Source organism: Crocodylus siamensis, chromosome 2 (assembly GCF_052110815.1).
Source record: "Crocodylus siamensis isolate JL-2025a chromosome 2, ASM5211081v1, whole genome shotgun sequence".
NCBI classification, from domain to species: Eukaryota; Metazoa; Chordata; order Crocodylia; family Crocodylidae; genus Crocodylus; species Crocodylus siamensis.
Window position 1 is genome coordinate 83,799,376 of NC_143396.1, and position 23,349 is coordinate 83,822,724.

A 23,349-nucleotide genomic window follows, 5' to 3' on the forward strand; every position below is an offset into this window, starting at 1 on the left:
CTGGCTCTCCAGGGACCTAGTGGACCTCCTATGGCTAAAAAGGAAAGCCTACAAAGGATGGAGGATGGGATTCACCTCCAAGAAGGATTACTCCGCGCTGGTCCGGTCCTGCAGGGACCAAACCACGAAAGCCCAAGGCTGCAGCTGAACTCCAACTAGCTTCAAGCATCAAGGACAATAAAAAGTCCTTTTTCAGAAATGTGGGGAGCCGGAGGAAAAGCAAGGGCAATGTTGGACCCCTGCTAAACCAGATGGGGCAACTGACAACTGACGCCCAGGAAAAAGCCAACCTATTAAATAGGTACTTTGCGTCAGTCTTTCATCAGTCCCACGGGACACCCATGCCCTCCATAAATGCTGACCTTGTGAAGGAACACCTTGAGAAGCTGGATACCTTCAAGTCAGCTGCCCCTGACAATCTGCACCCCAGGGTACTCAAGGAGCTGGTGAGCATCATAGCCCAGCCCCTGGCATGGATCTTTGAAAACTCCTGGTGCTCTGGTGTAGTGCCCGAAGACCGGAAGAAGGCCAATGTGGTGCCGATCTGCAAGAAAGGGAGGAGAATGGATCTGGCCAACTACAGGCCCATTAGCCTGACTTCTATCCTGGGGAAGATCTTAGAAAAGTTTATTAAGGAGGCCATCCTTGATGGACTGGCCCAGGCTAACATCCTAAGGGATAGCCAGCACAGGTTTGTTGCAGGTAGGTCTTGTTTGACCAATCTCATTTCCTTCTACGACCAGGTGACCTATCACCTGGACGAGGGAGAAGAGATTGATGTCATATATCTTGACTTCAAAAAAGCTTTTGATCTGGTATCCCATGATCACCTCTTGGCCAAACTGGCCAGTTGTGGCCTTGGTTCCACCACGATCCACTGGCTGGGAAATTGGCTCTGTGGTCAGACCCAGAGGGTTGTGATTGATGGCAGTCACTCATCATGGTGCCCTGTGACCAGTGGGGTCCCTCAAGGCTCTGTCCTGGGACCCATACTGTTCAACATCTTCATTAACGATGTGGACATTGGAGTCAGGAGTGGACTGGCCAAGTTTGCCGATGACACCAAACTTTGGGGCAAAGCATCCACGCCAGAAGATAGGCGGGTGATCCAGGCTGACCTGGACAGGCTCAGCAAATGGGCAGATGAGAACCTGATGGTGTTTAACACCGAAAAATGCAAGGTTCTCCACCTTGGGAGGAAAAACCTGCAGCATCCTTATAGGCTCAGCAGTGCTACATTGGATAGCACTACAGAAGAAAAAGACTTGGGGGTCATCATTGACCACAAGATGAACATGAGCCTGCAATGCGATGCTGCGGCTAATAAAGCCACCAAAACGCTGGCTTGTATCCATAGATGCTTCTCGAGCAAATCCCAGGATGTCATTCTCCCCTTGTACTCGGCCTTGGTGAGGCCACAGCTGGAGTACTGTGTCCAGTTTTGGGCTCCACAATTCAGAAAGGATGTGGAGAAGCTTGAGAGAGTCCAGAGGAGAGCCATGCACATGATCAGAGGTCAGGAAAACAGATCTTACGATGACAGGCTGAGAGACATGGGACTCTTTAGCCTGGAAAAGCATAGACTCAGGGGTGATCTGATGGCCACCTGTAAGTTTATCAGGGGTGACCACCAGGATCTGGGGGAATGTTTGTTCACCAGAGCGTCCCAAGGGATGACTAGGTCGAACGGTCACAAACTCCTGCAAGACCATTTCAGGCTGGACATAAGGAAGAATTTCTTTACTGTCTGAGCCCCCAAGGTGTGGAACAGCCTGCCATCAGAGGTGGTTCAAGCACCTACATTGAACACCTTCAAGAGTAAATTGGATGCTTATCTTGCTGGGATCCTATGACCCCAGCTGACTTCCTGCCCTTTGGGCAGGGGGCTGGACTCGATGATCTCCCGAGGTCTCTTCCAGCCCTGATGTCTATGAAATCATTTCTTTGTGGGTTGCTTCCCCTGCATCTTCACATTCATCACAAAATATCTAGTCCCCGTGACAGTGGTAGGCATAGGGTGCAGACAGAAGTTACATTTGTAGCATGATCAGCCCCCTGGAAGCACTGTACCATGCTGTGACACACATACACAGCTGCAGAGTGATTTTAAAGTACATGATTGCCTGACAAGTTAACTTTCAGCAAATGAGGGATCAGATGAAGGTGCTGCACTTTGGAGTGCCTTAGGGAGCTTGTGTTCCCTAGAATTCATTTGTAGCATGATTAGGGCTGTGCTAATGGAACCCAACCCCACCCCTAGGGCTGTCTTCAGGAAGGGGAAGAAGGGAGGAGGAGCAAGCTACTGGCTGGGGTTTGCCTGGTCTGAGCTGTAGAGGGGGCAGGTGAATTAGAGCCCCCCCCACACACACACACACACCTAACAGCCCACCTTGCAGCTCAGGCCAGGCAAACACCAGCCCACAGCTCTCTCCCCTTCCTTCCTCTCTTCCTGCAGGCAGCCCCAGAGCTGGGACGAGACAGCAGAGCTGGGGGAGAGAGGTAGCTCCTCAGCTGCAGGCAGGCTTGAACTCCATCCTAACACCCGACACAACAGTAAATGTTGGTTGGGTTGGGGGCAGGGTGCTCTAACTCATGGCACTTTATGTAAGTGCTGTGAGTTAGAGCAGGGGCCTGCACATCTGTCAGCGCCTGTCGTTGTTGAAGTTCTACAGACAGAAAAGAGCAACAAACCACATTTATAAAATGGATTTAAAGCTTCCATTGGTCTGTGCGGAATCCATGTTTTGATGACAGGCTGGCAGAGATTAAACAGCAATATTAGGAACTACAAGAATCTTTTTTTTTTTAAAGTGAAAATTATTGAATGGAAGAAATTTTGTGGCTGAGAAAAGAACAGGAGTATGGGAAATATAATCTACCATACACTTAAAAAATATTCCACAAGGCACAGTGTTGCCTCATGGCCCTAAGGCATTGGCAATGTATAGAGGGTACACAGCGGTGCACATGCACCCCCTGAGATTGGCAGTGCACCTCCTGACAGAAGCGCCACTGATACTGCCGGAGGTGAGGGAAGGAGTGGGGCAAGGGCTGGGGTGATTGGGACCCCGGGGCCAGGGTGAGTCATGCAACAGAGCTATGGGCGACTCTGTGTGTGCGTGTGCGTGTGTGTGTGTCTACCCCTCACTTCCGACCCATAGGCCCCCCAGCCCTGCTGCTGCCCCTCACTCCTGACCCACAGTACCCTGGATTTTGCCAGGGTGTGCGGGGACCCCTCTCTCTGTGCTCCAAACTCCCCATACACATCCACATCCACAGCCCCCAACATCTTCACAAATAACGCCCCCAACACACACACACACACACACACACACACACACACACACACACACACACTAGCATTTCATGATTTACATTCCAAATCTCTTGATTTTTAAGAGTTTGTCTCATGATTTCTGACACAGTGGGATTAGCAATACTGTGCTTGGTACCAGCAAAAACAACCAAATGTACATGTGCCCTAACATCCAAGCAATGTGGGAAGCAGTAAACTTATAAATGTTCTACCAGTAAAACTTTCTAGTGTAGACATAGTTCATTCTCTCCTCTCTCATGTCCACAACTACTTTTGATTTAAGTATATTAGTTACTGTGCTTGTTCATTTTATGGAGAGTTGGTTTAAGCAACAGCTGAATTGTTGAGATCCCTTTAAATATGATCCACTGAAAAGATTATCTGCCAATTTATTTAGGTGATACAAGGGCACAGGAAATTAGAGGAAAGAAGATTAGTATTATTTCTAGTAATCGTCATTAGGAGGCTAGAGGTGCATTACTAAGCAACAACTGAGTTTATGTGGAGGCAGAGATTAATTTCCTGAATTTAACTGAAAATGTAGAAGCAAACTGGTAAAGAAAAATAGCATTTTAGGCAGGTCCACAGAACTTCACCCACCAACTTTTTGAGCAGGGTATTGAGTTACATTACAACAAACAAGCAAACTCTCAGTGGCTGATCATGCCCTGCGAGCAATATAATTTCTGACTTGTGGAAAGAGTAGGCTTACAAAGAAGGTTTCACTAGCATGAAAAGTGTATCCTTAGCAATGACATGAGATAACTCTCAAGCTGTGAAATTCGGCTTAAGGCAAGCAAGTGCTTGCTTTACCTCAGTGTAATTTAGGATACTATTTTACAACTAGAAAGGTCTCTCTCTTGGTTTGCTTTTTGGGGAAAATACACTGGGGAAATCCCAGTACCCTTGAAGTGTATGGGAATTTCATTCACTGCACTTCCATTGAGGTGTAAGATACCTCACATATGTTGAAGGGCAAAAGACTGTGGGCAGTCACTGAGAAGCTGTATTATAGCTGACGTGCTGTAAATCCATACTGTAGCTTCTTTCACAATAACTTGTGTCCATACCTGTCAAAGGGCTAGGATGATAAAAGAATTATTGGTTTTGAAATATATAGATATGATGCTTGTGGAGCTAGGAAAAAAAGAAAAGGTTGGGGTGCTTTGTGCTTTGTGCATTGCTGGCAGCAAGAACGTTGTTTCTACAAGTCTACAATAATAGAGTGTAAACTCTTTAAGCCGGGGACTGTCATTTTCTTTCAAATATGTAGATTTGCTAGTACAATGCAACCCTGATTCTTGATTATGGCCTTGAGATACTACCACAATACAAATAAATAAGAATAAGAAGAGTGTGAATAATTGAATATATGCAGGGTATAGTGATGCTGATTTGATTTATTATTTTTTCTCTGCCTTGTAGTTCATGTGTGTGTGCATGTGTAAGACACAGAGAGAGAGACTTTTGATTATGTAATGTTTTTGAAAATGATAATAAGGGTGGCAAGATCCTAGCATAGGTATTCTTTATGAGCGGATGAATAAAATGCCTCTCTATTTCACTAGCCTCCTATCAGTGGATAAAGTATTTCTCTCCACCTAGTATCTTTTCTCCTTGAATGTTTTATGTCTTTGTATATGTGTGAATAACTTAGAACAGTTGATAATACGAAAAGGATCTGGTGGATTCATTCCTTTCCACTATGGTTATCCAGTGGAACAAGTCCTGTGTTTGAAATATAATCCCTGAGGATATGTTTATATATGTGTTTGTGAGATTGCCTAGTTGTACTTGGGAGAAATGCCTTTAATGCATTATAATTATCTTTCTGCATGTTAACTATGATTTGAGAGCTCCTTGGTGAAAGAAGCTGTATGCCCTTGATGCTGCAAGTCTTAAAATTCCCTGATGTGCTTATTTTCCAATGAAGGGAAATTCAGACTTGAAGTAAATTGTCTGATTTTGTTTTGGTTCAATGGCTTTTCAAAAGCCTAGTGCAGGTGGTAGAATATATTTTATTTGGGAGTCTGCAAAGGGTCTATCCTATGAAACTCAGTCAAATCACAGTGGGAAGAAGAAAACTGTTATTTTTGAAAGATTAGTGCAATAGTCGACATTGGCCTAATTTATAATGTGAAGAATATTACCACTAAATATACAGAGAGAGAGAGAGAGATTGTCTTTGGTGTACCTTTGGTGTAGCTTTAACCCCATCTACCATATAGATCTCCAAACATTTATCTAGTCTGTCTTTTTTCAAAAAATGATGTATATGTTAAAGAAGCACTGAAAATTTGGTAGAGATACCAGTTGAATAGCTGGATTAATGACTAATATTAAAGATGCCAAATACTGACCTCAGATATTTAGCCTTAGTCCTTACTTGATTTACTGTTTTGAATTTTTTCTAACCAAGATACTGTTTTAGGAGAATGTTTATGATGGTTGATGGTATAAGCAGCTACACACTGTTCACTGTCAAAGGAATTTTATAAAATTATGATACAGCGTTCACAGGTATTTTTCCCCATGGGTTATACACTCTTTTATTCATTTAAAGTTAGAAGTATGGAGATCCATTCCTTTCTTCAATCAAAACTGAATACTGAAAAAGATGGGTTTTGATTTTCTTAGTTTTCCATCTCCATAACACCCTGAGGTACATGTATGAAAAATGTTATCTTTCAATGTAAGTGCCTGGTGTATTCGACAGAAGCAAAACTCAGGTTGCCACGTACAATGCCTTTTTCCTGTAGATTCAAACAGTGCATGTTTTCAACAACATGGCTATCAAGAATGTGCAGTAACACATATTCAGATACAAAACCTGGCAACTTAGGTTTCAGGCAGAAAAACATGTTTTGTTTACAAAACTGTAAGTGTGCTTTTTTAAAAAACAAACCTACACTTATACTCTTTCATTGATAGCACTGTGGCAGGACTGTTGTATGAAAGTACTACTTTTAAGACTGGATTATAACTTGCAATATCTAGCCCCACATTAGCCTGGAATAGCAGTAGTTTGCAGATGCCAATGGTTCTCGTTTGTTAATTTTACTAGTCTCTCCCAAGCTAGTCCTGAAATTGCAGTCCTCCTCTAGATTACCATGTCATGTCAATGGGCCATATTGTTCCACCCTTTTATTTAAAGCATAACTTCTGGTTAACTTTAACGAGAATTAGGAATAAGAAGTGATGCCTAACATGGCCTATAGTTCCTCTGATCAGAGGCAGAGATGTCCTATCCTATACCTGTGTAGCATCACAACTTAAACACCCCCCACCCTCCATAAAATTTAAAATGTCATAATTCCTCAAAAGCTGTGCCTACAAGGAATAATATAGTCTTTACAGAGCCAACATTAAAATTTATTAGAGGGTAAATGTTATTTTAGTCATCTAAATGACACCATTGCCTGATAAACAGAGCCATTAATATCAACAGTAAAAAGTAGACCCAGGGTCAGCTCTTATTAAACCTCCATAACTCCAAAAATCCAATATTGAGTAAGCAAGTTTTTTAGAAAATAGGCTATTCCTAAAAACATTAATAAAGGATTTGAAGGCATGAGTTAAAATTAAATCCAGGAACATTCATATTATGGCAGTTTGCTTTTCTACCAGATGTAAATATTTGACTTTTTTGTCTAGAGAATATGCCATGGGTGTTTGTAGAATGTATTGTATATTTGCAATAAGCTGATAAAGTTCATGACAACAGCATTTGTTTTCCTAAGTCTGCCTAATATTTGAACTTCTAAATAAAACTGCATTAAATATGCCTTGGCTTTAGGAGCTAGTATAAAATAATGCATTTTCCATGTATAGCTGGATACACTTGACCTGTTTTTAAAATGCTGCTATAATAAAATGAAGTATATAGAAGAAAAATATTAGGTATTCTGCTGTTCAGATTTTGCTTTCTGCTTACCAGAAGTTTATCTTAAATCTACAAGTGTGTATGCATCAAAATTTTGTCCTCTTTCTTTGTTTGATCTGTTGGACTACCTTAGAAAGACTGTGTGTGCACATGTTTGATATGATATATTTCATAGACTACACACACATGCATGCAAAGGTATGTTACATGTAGTCTAGTTGTAGTCTACATGTAGATCCATGTAGTCTAGTTTTATGTGTCAATGTATACAGAAAAAGTAATATATGAGCTATAATACTACATACAAAGTCTTATCTCAAGCAGTCCTGATGAGCTCAGAGTAATTATGATGCTTAAATTGTTTGAACTATGTAATACATCTTTTTTTCCAAGCAGGATTGTGAAGGAATGTTCTTCCCTTTTTGAAGAATTTACTTTCCATATGGTGATCCATATGGAAAATTTAAGGCCTCAATCCTAAAAGGCATCCAAGTGGACCAACCCATACAGAATCACATCAATCCGAGACATATTGTGCTCTCTTTAAAAATATGGTGACCCCACTTTTCTGACATCTTGCATCATCAGATAGCTCCTCTGCCAGATTTATTTCCTAAATTGTGGTAAGCACTTTGATCCAAGGCATCAAAGTCTCTGTCTTTCCTTCTTTTTTTAAAATAGAAGACCTTGAACAGAAACCATAGTAGCATTGTTCAAATATGCTCTTTCATTTTTTTTATACCTCCAAATATGGGAACTTCCTTAATCTGCATCCTGGGTAGTCCAACAGATCAAACAAAGGAACAGAAGACAGATTTTTGATGTATGCATAAGGGGGGAAGAGATTAGAGCATCATGTGATTGCAAGATGCTCAGCAGATTAAAAAATGTTTTGAAACTTTCAGAGAAGTCTTTCAAACAGAACTACATGTTGGAATAATAGTAATCCCTCCCCCACTCCTCCAGGGGAAGCGAAAAGAAAAGCCCTGTTAGTGCCTTTTAAGAATGGCTATTACCCACAGTAATATTGAATTACATGTAGAATAAGATAAAAGAAAGACAACATATTGCTCTCTTTCTACTCATTATAAACAACTCAACCACAGATATTCAACAGTTAAGCATCAGCTATTGCAACCAGTTGTGTAATCACCACTAAGAGAAGTAATGCCATGACATCTGCCACTAGATCAGGTTAGAAAATAGAAACCATTTTTATTAATTGTTTTTCCTTTATTGCCAACATTTGACATTTTCTCTGTGCCTGATTTAACATTCTTGAAGTTACCAATTGTGATTTTCCTCTCATTCACACTGATATAGGCCAGGGGTGACCAAGATACAGCCCATGGAGCCGTGTGATTTGGCCTTGGAAGCTCCCTGCAGGTCTGGAAATTTGGCAGTGGGGGAGCAGTGGTGGTGTTAATTAACACTGCTGCTGCTCATCCTGCCACCACATTTTCAGACCTCTGGGCCAGATGAAACAGCCCCTCAAGACAGATCAGGCCCACAGCTTAATCCTGCATGCCAAATCTAAACCATGGACCAGCCTCATGCCACTCATCCAGCCTACATGGCCAGATGATACAAGCAATACAGACCAACAAAGCTCCACTGATTTATTTGCTGTTCTTTTTGGTTTACCTCATTCTGGCTGAGAGCAGAATCAGGCTAAAGGCATTATACATCCTTATAAAGCTCAGTGGTCTCCTTATGCTTTGCTTACAGAAATCACAGTGAAGAAAATGGCTATGTCGTGGGGAGACAGTTTGTAGGATAAGATCCTCTGCTTTTCTTTGTACAGCGACTATATTTTATGGTTCTCAGAGTAGTAAATACACTGTTGTTGAGACAACAGGTGGTTTTCATATAATCTCATTTTCTCCTTCCTAGAAATTTACCAGAATTAGATCTGTTGGTCTAATCCTTTTCATGCTTGCTCCCTGGCCTGAGGTGAAATTATGATTTTATAACCATTTTAACTCTTTCTCAAGATATATGAAACAAATCAGGGTGTGTATGGAAGGGATTAGGGTAGAGGGAGATTTGTGGCCCAGTGACTCCCAGGATTGATCTTACCAGGGTCATTTATCCATCACTTAGGATGGTGTCCAGAGCTATAGTTTAGTCCAGTGAGATGAGCAACATGACTGAAGATGCAAAAAGCCGTTGTCACTCACAGCCTCCGGAGAAGTGCTGAGATCCACAATATCCATATTTTTATCCTGTTCTCCTTTTTCTCTGGGGGAAAATAAGCTCCTAAAGTCCTTGAAAAGATGCTGTTTACTTCCCTCCTCATTCTTGAACAATCTGCTCTCCAAACTGTTATGCCCGTAAGAAAAATATCCCAAGAGCTGGGGCATGATGCCGAGATTGAAGATCCACATAGGACTTAGCCAAATAGGAGGGTCTGAGAGTGACTGTATGATAGATGATCAACCTGACCAGTTGCACAGTTTAAAAAAGATTTGCTGTTCATGGCTGCTTTCAAAATTGGAAGCAGCATATCTATGCTATCCTTGGGGACAGCTATTAGCATTTGCAGAATGATAGTGCCTGTGAGTCCAGCTGAGTTAGCCTGTCCCCACAGCCCTGGCTACATTGGTTCTGGCTTAGAAGGCATCCTGTCCAGTGCATTGCCCCATGACAGAAGCTGCTGCTGCTGGAGACAGGCTATGTAATATTTTTTTCTATGTTCCTTACTGGTTAGAAGGCAGATCCATACTTCATTTGAATTTTCAGAGCTCTCAAGCATTTTTTGAAGTATTTCCTAATGAGAGCTTTCAAAATAAGCTCTCATTAGGATACAAAATAAGTGTCAAATAAGATAGTGAACTTTAGTCTATTAAAATAGCAAGGCAGTGAGGTTGTTCCGCATTCAGTACCGAAGACAAGGCAAGTTAATGTAAATAATTTTATCTTTTGATCATGTTTGTCAGCACTTTGGTCTTCTCTTATGTTGACAGACACACTAGAGTTGTGACCTGACTGTGTCAAGTCACTGATTCAGGTAAATTCTCTAGTTCCCATAAACTTATATTCCAATACAAGAAAAACTGTGTGTTCCAGGTAGGAAGAAAAAGAAGTGGGAGGAATATTTGGGCATTTATACATGCGCTCCAGGAGGAAGGGCTTCAATTAGAGCGGATCTGGGAGCCATTCTAATTAAAGTACCCAGAGCATCTCATTTATCAGTGCCCCCACACTTCAAAATGGCAGCGATTTTAAAGTGCAAGGATGCTGATACACAAGACACTGGAGTCTGCTGGAGTACAGTAATTACCACACTCCAGCAGACTTGATTAATCGAGTCTACTCCAATGCACTGTAATTATAGGCATCCTCACATAGAATCATACAATCATAAAAAATGAGGGTTGGAAGGGACCACAGTAGGTCAACCCCCTGCTCAAAGCAGGACCATCCCCAACTAGCTCATCCCATCCAAAGCTTTGTCTAGTTCGATCTTAAAAACCTCCAAGAATGGAAATTCCACCACCTCTCTGGGTAACCTGTTCTAGTGTTTTACTATCCTATTAGTGATAAAATTCTTCCTAATATCTAACCTAAACTTCCTTTGCTGCATCTTGAGATCATTGTTTCTTGTTCTGTTATCTGCCACCAGTGACAACATGTAGAGGGTGCACGGGGGTGGACATGCACCCCCTAAGAGCACCAGTGCACCCCCTGTTAGGCCTCACTCCCTGTTTAGCCAGTGGGCAGGGAGGGGGAAGGTGGGAGCACCAGTGCCCACCCTGCGAGTGCTAACCAGGGAATGGGATTGCCATCAAAAGTGTCTGCACTGCTTCCGGAAGTGGCTGCTGGACTTCTGGAAGCTGTGTGGCTGCTTTTTGGTGAGTGAAATTGGCCCCCCTCTGGCCAGTGGGATCAGCTGCCTGGGGACCCCCACCCCCAGCCAGTGGGATCAGCTGTATGTGCCCCCCCCGACTCAAGAGGCACCAGTCACCCATGCCTGCCACCACTGAGAACAGTTTCACTCCATCCTCTTTTGAACCTCCCTTCAGGTAGTTGAAGGCTTCTGTTAAATCCCCTCTCAGTCTTCTCTTCTTTAGACTAAATAAGCCCAGTTCCTTCAGCCGCTCCTCATAAGTCATGTCCACCACCCCCCTCACCATTTTTGTGGCCCTTTAGTGGACTCTTTCCAATTTATCCACATCCCTTCTGTAGTGGGGAGCCCAAAACTGAACACAGTATTCCAGATGTGGCCTCAGCAGTGCTGAATAGAGGGGAATAGTCACTTCCCTTGACCTGCTGGCAACACTCCTACCAATGCAGCCCATTATGCCATTAGCCTTCTTTGCATCAAGAACACACTGTTGGCTCATATTCAGCTTATTGTCTACTGTAACTCCCAGGTCCTTTTCTGCAGAGCTGCTGCCCAACCAGTCCACCCCCAGCCTATGCTGGTGCATGGGATTGTCCCGTACTAAGTGCAGAACTTTGCAGTTGTCATTGTTAAACCTCTTGAGATTTCTTTTGGCCCAATTCTCCAATTTGTCGAGGTCACTCTGAATCCTAGCTCTACCCTTCAGCATATCTACTACTTCCTCCATCTTGGTGTCATCTGCAGACTTGCTGAGGGTGTACTCTATGCCATCTTCCAGGTCACTGATGAAGACACTGAACAAAACCAGGCCCAGGACTGACCCATGGGGCACTCCATTTGATACTGGCTGATAACTAGACATAGATCCATTGATTACTACCCCCTGAGCCTGAGGCTCCAGCCAGTTTCTACCCAACTTGCAGTCCATTCATCCATTATTTAACTTGCCTGCAAGAATGTTGTGGGAATCAGTATCAAAAGCCTTGCTGAAATCAAGGCATACCACATCTCCCTGTGCCCACAGAGCCAGTCATCTCATCATAGAAGGCAATCGGGTTGGTCAGGCATGACTTGCCCTTGGTAAATATATGCTGACTGTTCCTAATCACCTTCTTCTCCTCCAGCTGCTTCAAAATGGACTCCTTGAGGATCTTCTGCATGATTTTTTCAGGGACTGAGCGGAGGCTGACTGGTCTGTAGTTCCCTGGATCCTCTTTTTTCCCCTTCTTAAATGTGTGTGCTATGTTTGCCCTTTTTCAGTCAACCAAGACCTCGCCTGATGGCCATGAGTTTTCCCAGATGATGGCCAATGGCTCTGCAATCACATCAGCCAACTCCTTTTGCACTCTTCGGTGCATCCTATCCAGCCCTAAGGACTATACATGTCCAGCTCTTCTAAATAGTCCCTAACCTGTTCTTTTGCCACTGTTGGCTGTGAGAGCTGACCTTGCCTGTGAAGACTGAGGTGAAAAAGGCATTGAGTACTTCAGCCTTTTCTGCATCCTCTTTCACATGTTTGCTTCTCCCATTCAGTAAGGGTTCCACATTTTCTTCTCTTGCTACTGACATACTTGTAGAAATCCTTCTCGTTACCCTTCACATCCCTTGCTAGCTGCAACTCCAATTGTGCTTTGGCCTTCCTGGCTTCATCCCTGCTTGTCCAAGCAGTACTCTTATACTCCTCCCTAGTTGTTTGTCCAAGTTTCCACTTCTTATAAGCTTCCATTTTGTGATTTAGTTTACCGCAGAGTTCCCGGCTAAGCCAAGCTAGTCTTCTGCCATACTTGCTAGTCTTTCTGCAGATTGGGATGATTTATTCCTGCACTCCCAGTAAGGTTTCTTTAAAGTACAGCCAGCTCTACTGGACTCCTCTCTTGCTCAGATTGGCTTCCCAGGGGATCCCACTCATGAGTTCCCTGAGCAAGTTAGTCAACTTTTCTGAAGTCCAGGGTCCCTACTCTGCTGTTCTCCATCCTTCCTTTCCTTAGGATCCTGAACTCAATGGTGAGTAGTCTTGCCTGGACAGAAACCTCACAGGTGCAGTCAGAGGCAGTGGCAGTGACTCTGACATTGCAACATCCTCCAGCCATTTCCTTGGGTCTCTTTGAGCTGACTTCTCTCTCTTACTGCCCTTCTTGCAAGCACACTTTCCCTAGCAAACCTGCCTGGAAGCTGGCCTATTTACTGCTTATTTGCCTCCAAGGTATCCTTTTTTCCTCCTTCCTCACACCAAACTGAAAGGCTCTCCCCTTAAAAGGTGGTGAGGGAGGGGGAGAGCAAGCTCGCCTGCGAACTGCTTGCAGACTGCTTACCCTGTTTGCAGCCCCTGGTTACTGGCTCCCTGGGTGCTCAGGGAATCTCCTTTTATACTCTGCTGGGCCTGGACTGGCTCCATTCCCTTGCTAGGTCTTGTCAGGCCCAGACAGCAATCTCTTAGCCAGCAACACTCCCAGCTTCTCAGAGCACACGCCGCAAACACACACAGCCTGTGAAGACATCCTCCTTGATCTGCCTTACCTCTGTATTGAGATGGGCTGGCCCCCTCTGTGTTTTTTCATACTGCCTGGTTTCAGTCAACCTGGTCACCTAGGTAACTGAGCCTGGTCACCTAGGTGACTGGGCTGTGAAGATTCCTAAGGGAATGGGGAGCTTGCTCTTCCCTTCCCTGCAGCAGACATTTTGGGAAGGGGACAGGTAGTCATTTTTGGGAGCTCAGAAGGATGTCCTTCCAGAGAAGATCTCTGGAAGATTTGTGAGTAGACATCTAGGATCTGGCTACTAGATTAGAACTAAGAATGTTAGTTGTGTGTTAAAAAGGTCCCCAAACCCAAATTTGATGAAAGGCTCAATTTATTCTGTATTGCTCAAGGTGTTTTGTTATTCTCTTAAACTTCCTTTGTTCTCTAGCCTCCCCCATTCCCTTTCTTTCTGATCAATAAAAGGCTATCTGGCTCAGCACATCTAGCTGTGAATGCCTGAGAGGAGAGGGGTCAGAATGTGTTTTGCTCCTAGGAGTGTTGGGCTGTTTATTAACTAATTCAGTCCTATCTGAGAATATCTTGGGAGGCTCCAAGCTTTAAGGAGAACCCAGAAATACTTCCAGGGGACAAAGCACCCCAGAGGCTGCCTGCGTCTGTGTACCCCAGGCTGCACAGTGTCCTAACAGAGACCAGTGCCCGGGTGGTGGCAACATTACCCCAGGCTTGTGGGAGGTCTTCAGGAAGGGGGATGGCTGGATGTAAGCACCCCAGGGGAGACTCCCAAAGTATGGTTTTGAGCTGGGGACAGTGAGGTTGGTGACTCAGCACAGTGGCACCCTCTACTGTCCCGCCACACAGCCCACCAATGAAACGCTTAGGAAACCAAAGGCACAGGCAGCTCTAGTTCACTTACCTTCCTTGGGCACGATCTGGTGCCTGGTGCTTGGTTTCTCTTCCCCTTCTTCCTCTTATTCTTCTTTCCAAACTGCCTGCAAATTCTGTTTGTAGCCTGTGGTCACTGGCTCCCTGGTTACTGGAGGAGGGGAAGCCATTCTGTACATTCCATAGATACCTGTATCTTTCATCAGTTACATAAACATGCTATAATTACAGCACATAGGAGAAGCCTCACTACATGTGTATAGGTGTATAGGTGCACTTTGTTCCTAATTTTAGCTCAGGAAAATTTTATTTGGATTTGGATTTACATGTTTCTCTTGCCCCTATGGCTGAGATCTACAAGCTGTTCTTCAGGAGCAGAGGTATGAGTTTTTCCATACTTACGGACCAACCTACAAGATCCAAAATTGTGGCTAGCATTATGTTGATCAGAGGCATAATGACATGGGCAGGTGCCCAGGGAAGCTGCCACACACAGGGACAGTGGCCACTTCCACATGCTGCCAGCAGGATTGCATAGCTGTAGTGGTAGCTGTTTCCCCTCCTCTACCAAGTTGGTGCCTGGGGCAACTACCCTACCCTAGTTACATCACTGGCATTGTTTAAGAAATAAATGGTTTAAAAAGCTGAGATAGTTTAGTGCCATGTTATTTAACAACTCAGTCAAATAGAACTGTGTATAGAAGTCTATGAAAAGCCCCTTGAGGATGACAATAAAGTGAGCTCAGTGACCATGTTCTAGCCCATGCTGCCTCAAATCTAAAAGGTCAGTCAGTTGGAATATTTAAGGCTGTTTTTGCAGGATAAAGTTTGCTTAGCTCTGAAGCTGTAGGATAGGAGACACAAACACTGTATATACAGGAATGAACAGAAAATAAACTTAGGTCATAAACCCTTCACATGTGTGTGTCTTATTATATGTTTGGGTACAGCCCATCAAAATGGAGTCCCAATTCAACTGGGCCTCTTGGGTGTTAGTGTAATAGAAAGGTTAGTAATAATAACATTAACCATCCCCAAAGCTGACAATTGTCTTTGCTTCTTAATCAAACTTTCAGCCGTTTATGAGACTTCTGGAATAAAGTACCTTGTCCCAGCTGAATTAATTACACAGCTAAAGTTAAGAAGGTGCTTAAACAAAAAGGTTGCTGAAGATGGAAGATGGAATTATGGTTAAGACTTGGCATGTTAGGAATTTTTGAATTTGTGCTCACTTTTGGTTTTGCTCAGTTCCAGTGCCTTTAGTTGCTGACTCGGGAAAATGAGTTAGTTTTTCAGTGAGCTGGGCTACATTTTTATTAAGAAAATGATAATGCCGAGGAATATATGTCCTAAAGAGGTAAGAGAGAATCACAAATCAAAGTAATTGCATTGCTGCAACACAGAGATGATGAAAACTATAGAACTTCTGATAATTCAAAGCTTAGCTAGCAATTTTCTTGATTTTTTAGCAAGGACAGAATTTTGACTTGGACCCCTGAGTAAATAGACCCTTTCCTCAAAAAAAGTTAACCTATCATAGTAATAGAGAAGAAAAGCAATCCAGTAAACACTTAGAATTAAAAATATTATTTATTTGTTGGTCTCTTTAATGGATAGATAATCTTACCATTTAAAATTTGTTTTTTAATGCCACTTCATTGCAAAATAAATTTGATTTACTCATTTGAGTGAAAAAATGACTACCCTATACGGTGCAAGGCAGTGGTAAGCAGTGATATAGTGAGCTAGTGCAGTGTTGGCACAGCCCTTTGAGCAGACAGGCAACTCTGTCAGCTTATTATCCTGGGTGCAATCACACACCCACATGTCTGTTTCTGGTTCCAGAGCTCATATGTGTAAAGCTAGATCAGGTGTCTTAGCACAGTGCTGGCTTATGCCACACAGACACAAGAAGACAGAACTGCAAGGAGCTTCCCAGGCCCCTGCATTCGCAGGCAACCACTGACCCAAGGATTCCTAAACATTGTCCAAGGAAGGCTTTGACTTTCAGAGGTCCAGAGTATCTGCAGCTTTCATTGACTTCCATGCAGAGCTCAGAGCCTCTGCAACTCAAATTCAGGTCCTCATTCTAATTGAATGTTTTTTTAACATTTTTTCTGGTAGCAGGGGAGAAAAATCTTTTTCCAACCAGGGAATAATGATATATGTAGTTACTTTATGTAATGTATGTACTTTTCAAAGAAAAGAAACTAGAAGCACCCGGATGATATCTATTCAGACTCAGAGCCAGGCATTTTTTATGTGTGTACAAAAACGGGGACATTACTATCACATTGAATATGCTCTTCAGGACAGGAGTATATTTTCTTTTGCATTGGTACTGCACAAAGTATATTCTGAGTCTGCAACAACACCATGATGAATCAAGTGATGTAGAAACGTGTCCAATAATATCTGAGCTGGGACTGTCAACTCACTGAAACTTTGCTGAACAGCTATTATATGGTAATGACTTTCGGTAGCTCCTGTTGAGAACTGGTTGGAAAGCAAGTGGTTTTGAAAATAGTGGTTTTGATCATTTAAGATCTGACAAACCTTCCCAATGAAAAAAAACATTGAAATCAATACATTTCCATGAAAGCTTCAGCTTCACAAACCAGTATTTTTTTGGATTAAAAAAATTATTAATAAACAATCGCAGACCACTTTGTGACTGAACTTAATATTACTTGAGCCAAAATATATAAAGCTATATAAACCATTGCTCATCCTCTCAGGATTCTGCTCTCCAGAGTATTGTTATATTAATAGGACAGGGTGTTTCAGCAATTTGAACATATGAGTCTTTGGATCTGGAAGATTCTATGATGAATCACTGCTAGAAAGTACACTTTGTACGTGAACAAGAGCATTAGTTATTTTAGACATGGAACAAGATTTCTACTACAACATACTTGCCCTTGTTAGTATCTTAGTATCTTCCTGTTCACCATTGGTGCAAATACCATCCTGAGCCAAGGGTTTCTTGAAATACAGACGGCTTCACTCACAAGAGAATTATGGGTGGACTTAAGCACCTTTCTAGATAGTTTCTGCCATACATTTACCCGTTGCATGAAATCATTCTGCATGAATTCTCCATTGATATCTCCATTGATATCTTCTTTTATAAAGCGTGAGCCCATTAAAACACAATGTTTTACATGTGTGAAACATATTTATATCAAACACTTCCATCAGTCTGCTCTTTGTCTGTTAAATTCTGAAAAACTTGAATATGCAACATGAAACAATAATTTTCCAGCACAAAAGCTCGTATCTTCTGATTAGCTTCTGGATGGAAAGCTTTCCAAGACAATTACAAATCAAAGATCCAGAAACGTGTTAATAGTGATTTGGAAATTTGTAGGGTTTATAGTGAGGAGGCTATGCATTAATTCCACGATCGTCTGTAATGTCATGAGTGGTTGATTGTCTGTTTGCTTCTGTTTTGTTTTTATTTTATTTTTTGTTTTTTACTGGGGGGTTTTTTGCCTTTAGTAGGGGATAGTAACAACATAGAAAAAATAAATATATTCCGAATTAGACTTGATGGTCTGTTCGGTTTCTCTGTCATATTGCACATGTGGTATTTACAAGGATTCTCTTTGTCAAGTTGATTATCAGCGCTTGTTGAACAAGACTGGCAGATTGAAAATAATTATGAAGAAAATGCCCTGTCATCCCTGTTAATTAAATTGCATACTCTTGAAGAAGAGTTCATCTAAACTGGTTCAGACACAAGAAGGTGGTGACTAGGGAATCTATTCTAACAGAAATTTTTAAAATGCCAAACCTAATCAACAGGAGTTGGCACTGTCCCTTAAGCACATTCCTAGCCTTGATGTCATGAAGAAATGAGCTGCCTTGCTTATAAATGGGTTGTCAGACAACCTAATTTTGAATTACCACCTTTAATTATGCTACTGATATAATTTGCTATGATAAAATTAGTACAGATGGCCTCTGGTTTAGTTTTCCCATTTGAATGCAATATACAATGAAGCTGTCAAAAATAAGAAACTATTAAAGGAATATGCATTTTCAAAGAATCCATTATTCTACATGCCAAATGAATTGGAGTCCCCAGTATCAATCTTATCCCCATTCAATAAATACAATAGCTTCAAAATAATCATAGTGTGCAAAATACCAAATTACAGCAATATGATTCTGTATGCTACAGTTATGTATTAGCAAGATATTTGTTGTGTATATTTTCCCTTGAACAGTCATTACCTTGACTGAGATTGTATTAGGAAAATCCACCCAAATTATCAGGCTCAAATAATGTTGAGGTTCTCAGCCTAAATCACTGGTAAATGTCACACAGGAAACCTGTAGTTAAAGCAGTGACTTGAACTATCCTTCCTCTCCAATATATGAAACTATTCTTAATATAATTCAGACTCATCCAGGATAAAGACCATTCTTGAAAAACATTTTGTTCATTTTTAAATAGATTGGTACAAATGTGTTTCTACCAATTTCTATTTACTGTTTTACCAACAGTGACTTGTAGCTGAAATTCACTTGAACAAAAAGTACACTTTGCTTTATGTTTAAATGAAGTCTGCATTGATCAAAAGCAGAATATATCTGTAGTAGTTAAGTCAATCACTGACAAAAAACATCCATACATGTTGCAGGCAGTAGGGCATACAACTTAAACAGCAAATCTTGAAGAATTTGTTGCAAAGAACAGTTGGAGTGATCCACAAGTTGAAATTTGTTTCCCAAAAAAAAGAAAAAGAAAAAAGCCCAAACTTGTAGCTAAAATTGACAAAGCAATATAATGCAATCTATCTATGAACTACTGATGAAGAGTGTTAAATTCACTGTCAGTCAGTCTTCCTGGGTAAAGCAATCACACAAAGCCTATGCATCTTTTTAAGTCCCACTTAAATCCTCTGCACCAGGGTGTCTTGCACTCTAAATTTAGTCATGAATATATTAGGGTGTTGGATTAGCAGATCAGTGGTGTGATGCTAAGTGCTAAATCTAGTAGTCCTATTTATGCTGTCTCCCCACAGGTCACAGCTCTTTACAGCTAAACAGATAACTGGCCTTCATGCAGATGGAAAAAGCAAATATAAAAATTGTCCATAAATTATACAGATAATCCATCTCCAATGAAGACCTATCCCCCAAAAAATCAGTTACAAAATCTTTCTTTTTAAAGAAAAAGCTGCAAAAAATGTTCTTTATAAAGAAATTTAACAGTTTACTAATTACAACCATTTTCTCTTGTGGGTTTAGCAACAATTATTTATTGTACATTAGGACTTGTTCTCATTCCATGCACTTTTAAGATCAAGTCTAGACCCTATAGTGCTACAAGAACTAATGCCATTCAGTTGCAGTGAGGGTATCGAATACAGTTTGAATTTTGGATCCAGGCAAGGATCCAGTGTTTAACACAATAGGAACAATTTATGAGCAGGCCCCATTTTCTGAAGCATAGAGGATCCACTTCTATGTCAGGCTTTTTTTTCTCCTCCCTGCAGGGTGACTGCCCAAGGACTTATGCTGCCTGCTTTAGCATGGTCTAGAGTGGTCTCCAGGTAACGGTTCCTCAGCTGCTCTGTGGCCTGAATGGATGTTCCTCTTGCCCCTGAGCATCTGGTACTGCACAGTCCAGCAACTTCAATCAGGCACTGGCTTCTGCATTTTCCCTTAACATTGACAGCAGCGTAATAAGTACTCATGCAATCTGTACAAGACAAAAGTTATTATTATTTGAGACTGATAACAGATGTTGAGAAGAGAAAGAATACAACCCTGAGAATACGCCCACCAGCTGTTTCTAACATATCTTTCCCCAGACTTTATTGTTATTTTATTTTCTCCTTAAAAACTGTTTAACTGAAGTGTTCATTTATGTTGGAAAGAAGATAAGTAACATAAACTGTTCTCCCATTGATACGTATTTTTTTTACATTCAGTGGCAAACACTTTAGTGTACTTCCTCTGCCCGATGACACATTGCATCTCATTTTTGCAACAGGCAGAAGTAACCCAGCCTTTGAAAAACACCTGGAAAATAAAGACTGAGTCCATACACACCCTTATCAATTGGACTTTTTCATTCATAAAAAGTTTTATTTTTCATGATTGGAATTGTTAGTAAAATTACAAGGCAAGAATCAGGGAAGCAGTTACATTTCTTGGTTCCCAGTCTCATCTGAGCCCTCAATAAAATATATCATGGTTGGTGGTCCCTGTTCAAAAGAAGGCCCAGTCACAGTATAGGTATGATTCTGTTACTTGTTCTGCAGACAAAAGTGCCCCCATTATAGAAAAAGAATTGCCCTCTAGGGCTAAGTACAGACAGTTAAAAAGCCCGTGGCTGAATCAATTCAGTCTTTGCAGGTTAGTAGAAGCTGCATAGCCTGAACTGATAAGCAGACATTCACTTTTGATTCTGGAAAAGCAGCCACATGCCTGCAGTGGCCCAGACTAGAAGCCAGGGGTGCTAGAGTATGCCTCCCTGCTTGGCTGTAGCAGACAGCATGGACCAAGTTTATGCTGCCCACCCTGCAAGGGGGAGTTGCAGGGGAGGTGCAAAGCATCCTGCGGTGCTGGGGTCCCCCCAGTGTACCATCCCACACTTCTGCCCCCCAGCTCCAGCTGCAAGCGGGGAATAGCCTGCCGGGGCCTGCTGATCCCCTGCCAAGCAGACCCTGGCTAGGGGCCCTTGCATGTGGGAGAAAGGATTTAAACCCTTCTCCCTCCCCTCCACCTGAACCTGCCAACCCACTCCCCCTTTCCTTCTCCCATTGCTCCAGCAGGGAAAAGTCTGGCAGGGGCTGTCTCCCTCCCCCCTCAGCAGACCCAGCTGTGGTCCCCTGCCCCCACCCCATTGTCAGCCAGCCCTCACTGCTCTGGCTAGGGAATGGAGAGGTGGGGTCAACCCTGATCTCTGGAGCAGACAACCCAGCCCAGCTCAGGGCTGCAAAGCATCCTGGGATGGTAAGGAACTTTGATTTAACTTGAAGCAGGAAGTGGTCTGGAACAGAAGTTTCATAAAGCAGTTTGACCCAAATCAGTTAAATCTGATATTATATTAAACCAGCTTTTTCTTAAACCAGTTTTGTCCATTTTGAAACTGGTTTATGTGCACTGAACTTCTATTCTGTTACAGATTTGAACCAGTTTCCGCTCACTTATACGTTTTATGTGTAATGTATGTCCCTTGCCTAGAGGTGTACAGATATCTATCTTTTCTTATAATGAGCACTTACATTGTCACAGGGCTAACAATTGCTCCTTCACTTTAGCTTGGTAATTCAAAGTCGGTTGCAAGCTGCGGTTTGGCCAACCAATAGTGGGCTTTTACCCCATGAATTTTATAGGCTCCTTATGATGTTTCTGATTTATGAGTCAGGAAGCTCTCAGTATACTTATTTAAAACTGTTAGCTTGCACTAATTTTTTTTTTCCTTTTTCATAAGTACAAAATTGACACCTGATTGAAATAAAAATGGGCATTTCCTGACCTGTACAAAGTAAGCCAGGAGTTGTTTTGATTGAATGATTTGTACAATAATTTTGTTTGTTTGTTTGTTTGTTTCCAGCCCTGTAACTTGGTGAAAATATATGGGATCTGATCCACAACTCTTATTTAATGGTTATTCTTCTGTATGCACTTTGTTTGTCTTGGACATATTTTTCCCCCAGTGCTTAAAGTTCACGCTGTTTTGTCTCCCATTGAATGGATGGTGCTCACTACTTCATTACAGGACTACATACCAAACCATAGCACCGTTTATCATCCAGGGGGAGGGCTAGACCCTGCAAAAAGGTTTTTATGATTCCCGTTATAGCCCCCAAGCAATCCTCTGTCAGGCTTCTGGCAAACCAGGACACTTGGGGCCTAAATTTGGATCTTCTACAGCTAGCTTGCCAATAAATTAGCAGGGCGACTGAAATAGTTTCTTATCAACACCATCAAAAAGTGTTTCTCACTGGATGCACTCAGCAATATAGTTTGCAAATTGCAGTGACAACCTTATGAGGGAAATTGAAGACACTACATGCATCTAACGTCTCTTTCTCTCTCTCACTTTGCGAATGCAGTAGGTTCTGTAGAATTACAGCTTGCACTTTGGACCTTCTGAGGTTCATTGATTTCACATTCATTTAACTCCTGCAGATGCTCTGATTGCCTTGGAAATCTTTTTTTAAAAGCTTTAATATTCCTGATGTTCTGCCACTCTACTCTTCACAGATTTGCTAACTGAGCCTCTGTGCCCAGCATCACTGAGCATAATGTAAATATGTTTCACTTAATTTTGACAAGGATCATCATACTAGTTTTTCTTCTTGAAATAGAAGTCAACATCATATGCCTTCCCAGCAACTACATACAGTAGATCATAACCAAAATGAAATCTCAACCACTGAAAGACTCTTCCTCAAACAGAAAAGATATGTGTTGTTGAATGAAAGCTGAAACCCTTCGCTCTCATTTAGTTCCTCAAATAAGTTTTGCTTTTGTTCAGGCTTCCTGTATTTTTTTAAACTTGCATATGTGCATAAGGTCACCATGAGCAGCAGCAACCATTGCTTAAACTTTATAATCATGTGGCAAAACAATAAAATATCTGCAATGTATTTCATGGACAAAGATTCCAAATTATCAAACTTTTTTCAACAGGCAAGCAGTCCCACAACAGGAACAGCTCCCAGGAGCCAGTCACGGCTGTCTGTCTGTCCTTCCACGCAGGACATCTGTCGGTAAGTGCTGAACAAATCATTCTGATCTGCTGGTCATTCACTGTTCATTGTCTTTATCTAATAATGTGTAGCTTTTGCTTCTGCCTAACATACTTCATGCATTACACAGTCTTGATTTTCTTTTGATGTCATATTCTTTTTGTTTTTCCTTTTTAAATCAAAATCTATGTTTCCATTTTCATGTCTCATTTCTTTTTTTGCTT

General features: G+C 41.9%; 1 protein-coding gene across 2 annotated transcripts in view; it reads left to right on the forward strand.

Annotated features, from left to right (window-relative positions):
* Positions 1–23,349, forward strand: part of MARCHF1 (membrane associated ring-CH-type finger 1) — a 479,517-nt gene that overhangs the window by 402,350 nt on the left and 53,818 nt on the right. For both annotated transcript variants that reach the window (XM_090036253.1, XM_090036254.1), the window contains exon 7: positions 23,067–23,146. In XM_090036253.1, coding sequence (XP_089892379.1) covers positions 23,067–23,146 — 80 coding nt within the window. The remainder of the gene's footprint in view (positions 1–23,066; positions 23,147–23,349) is intronic.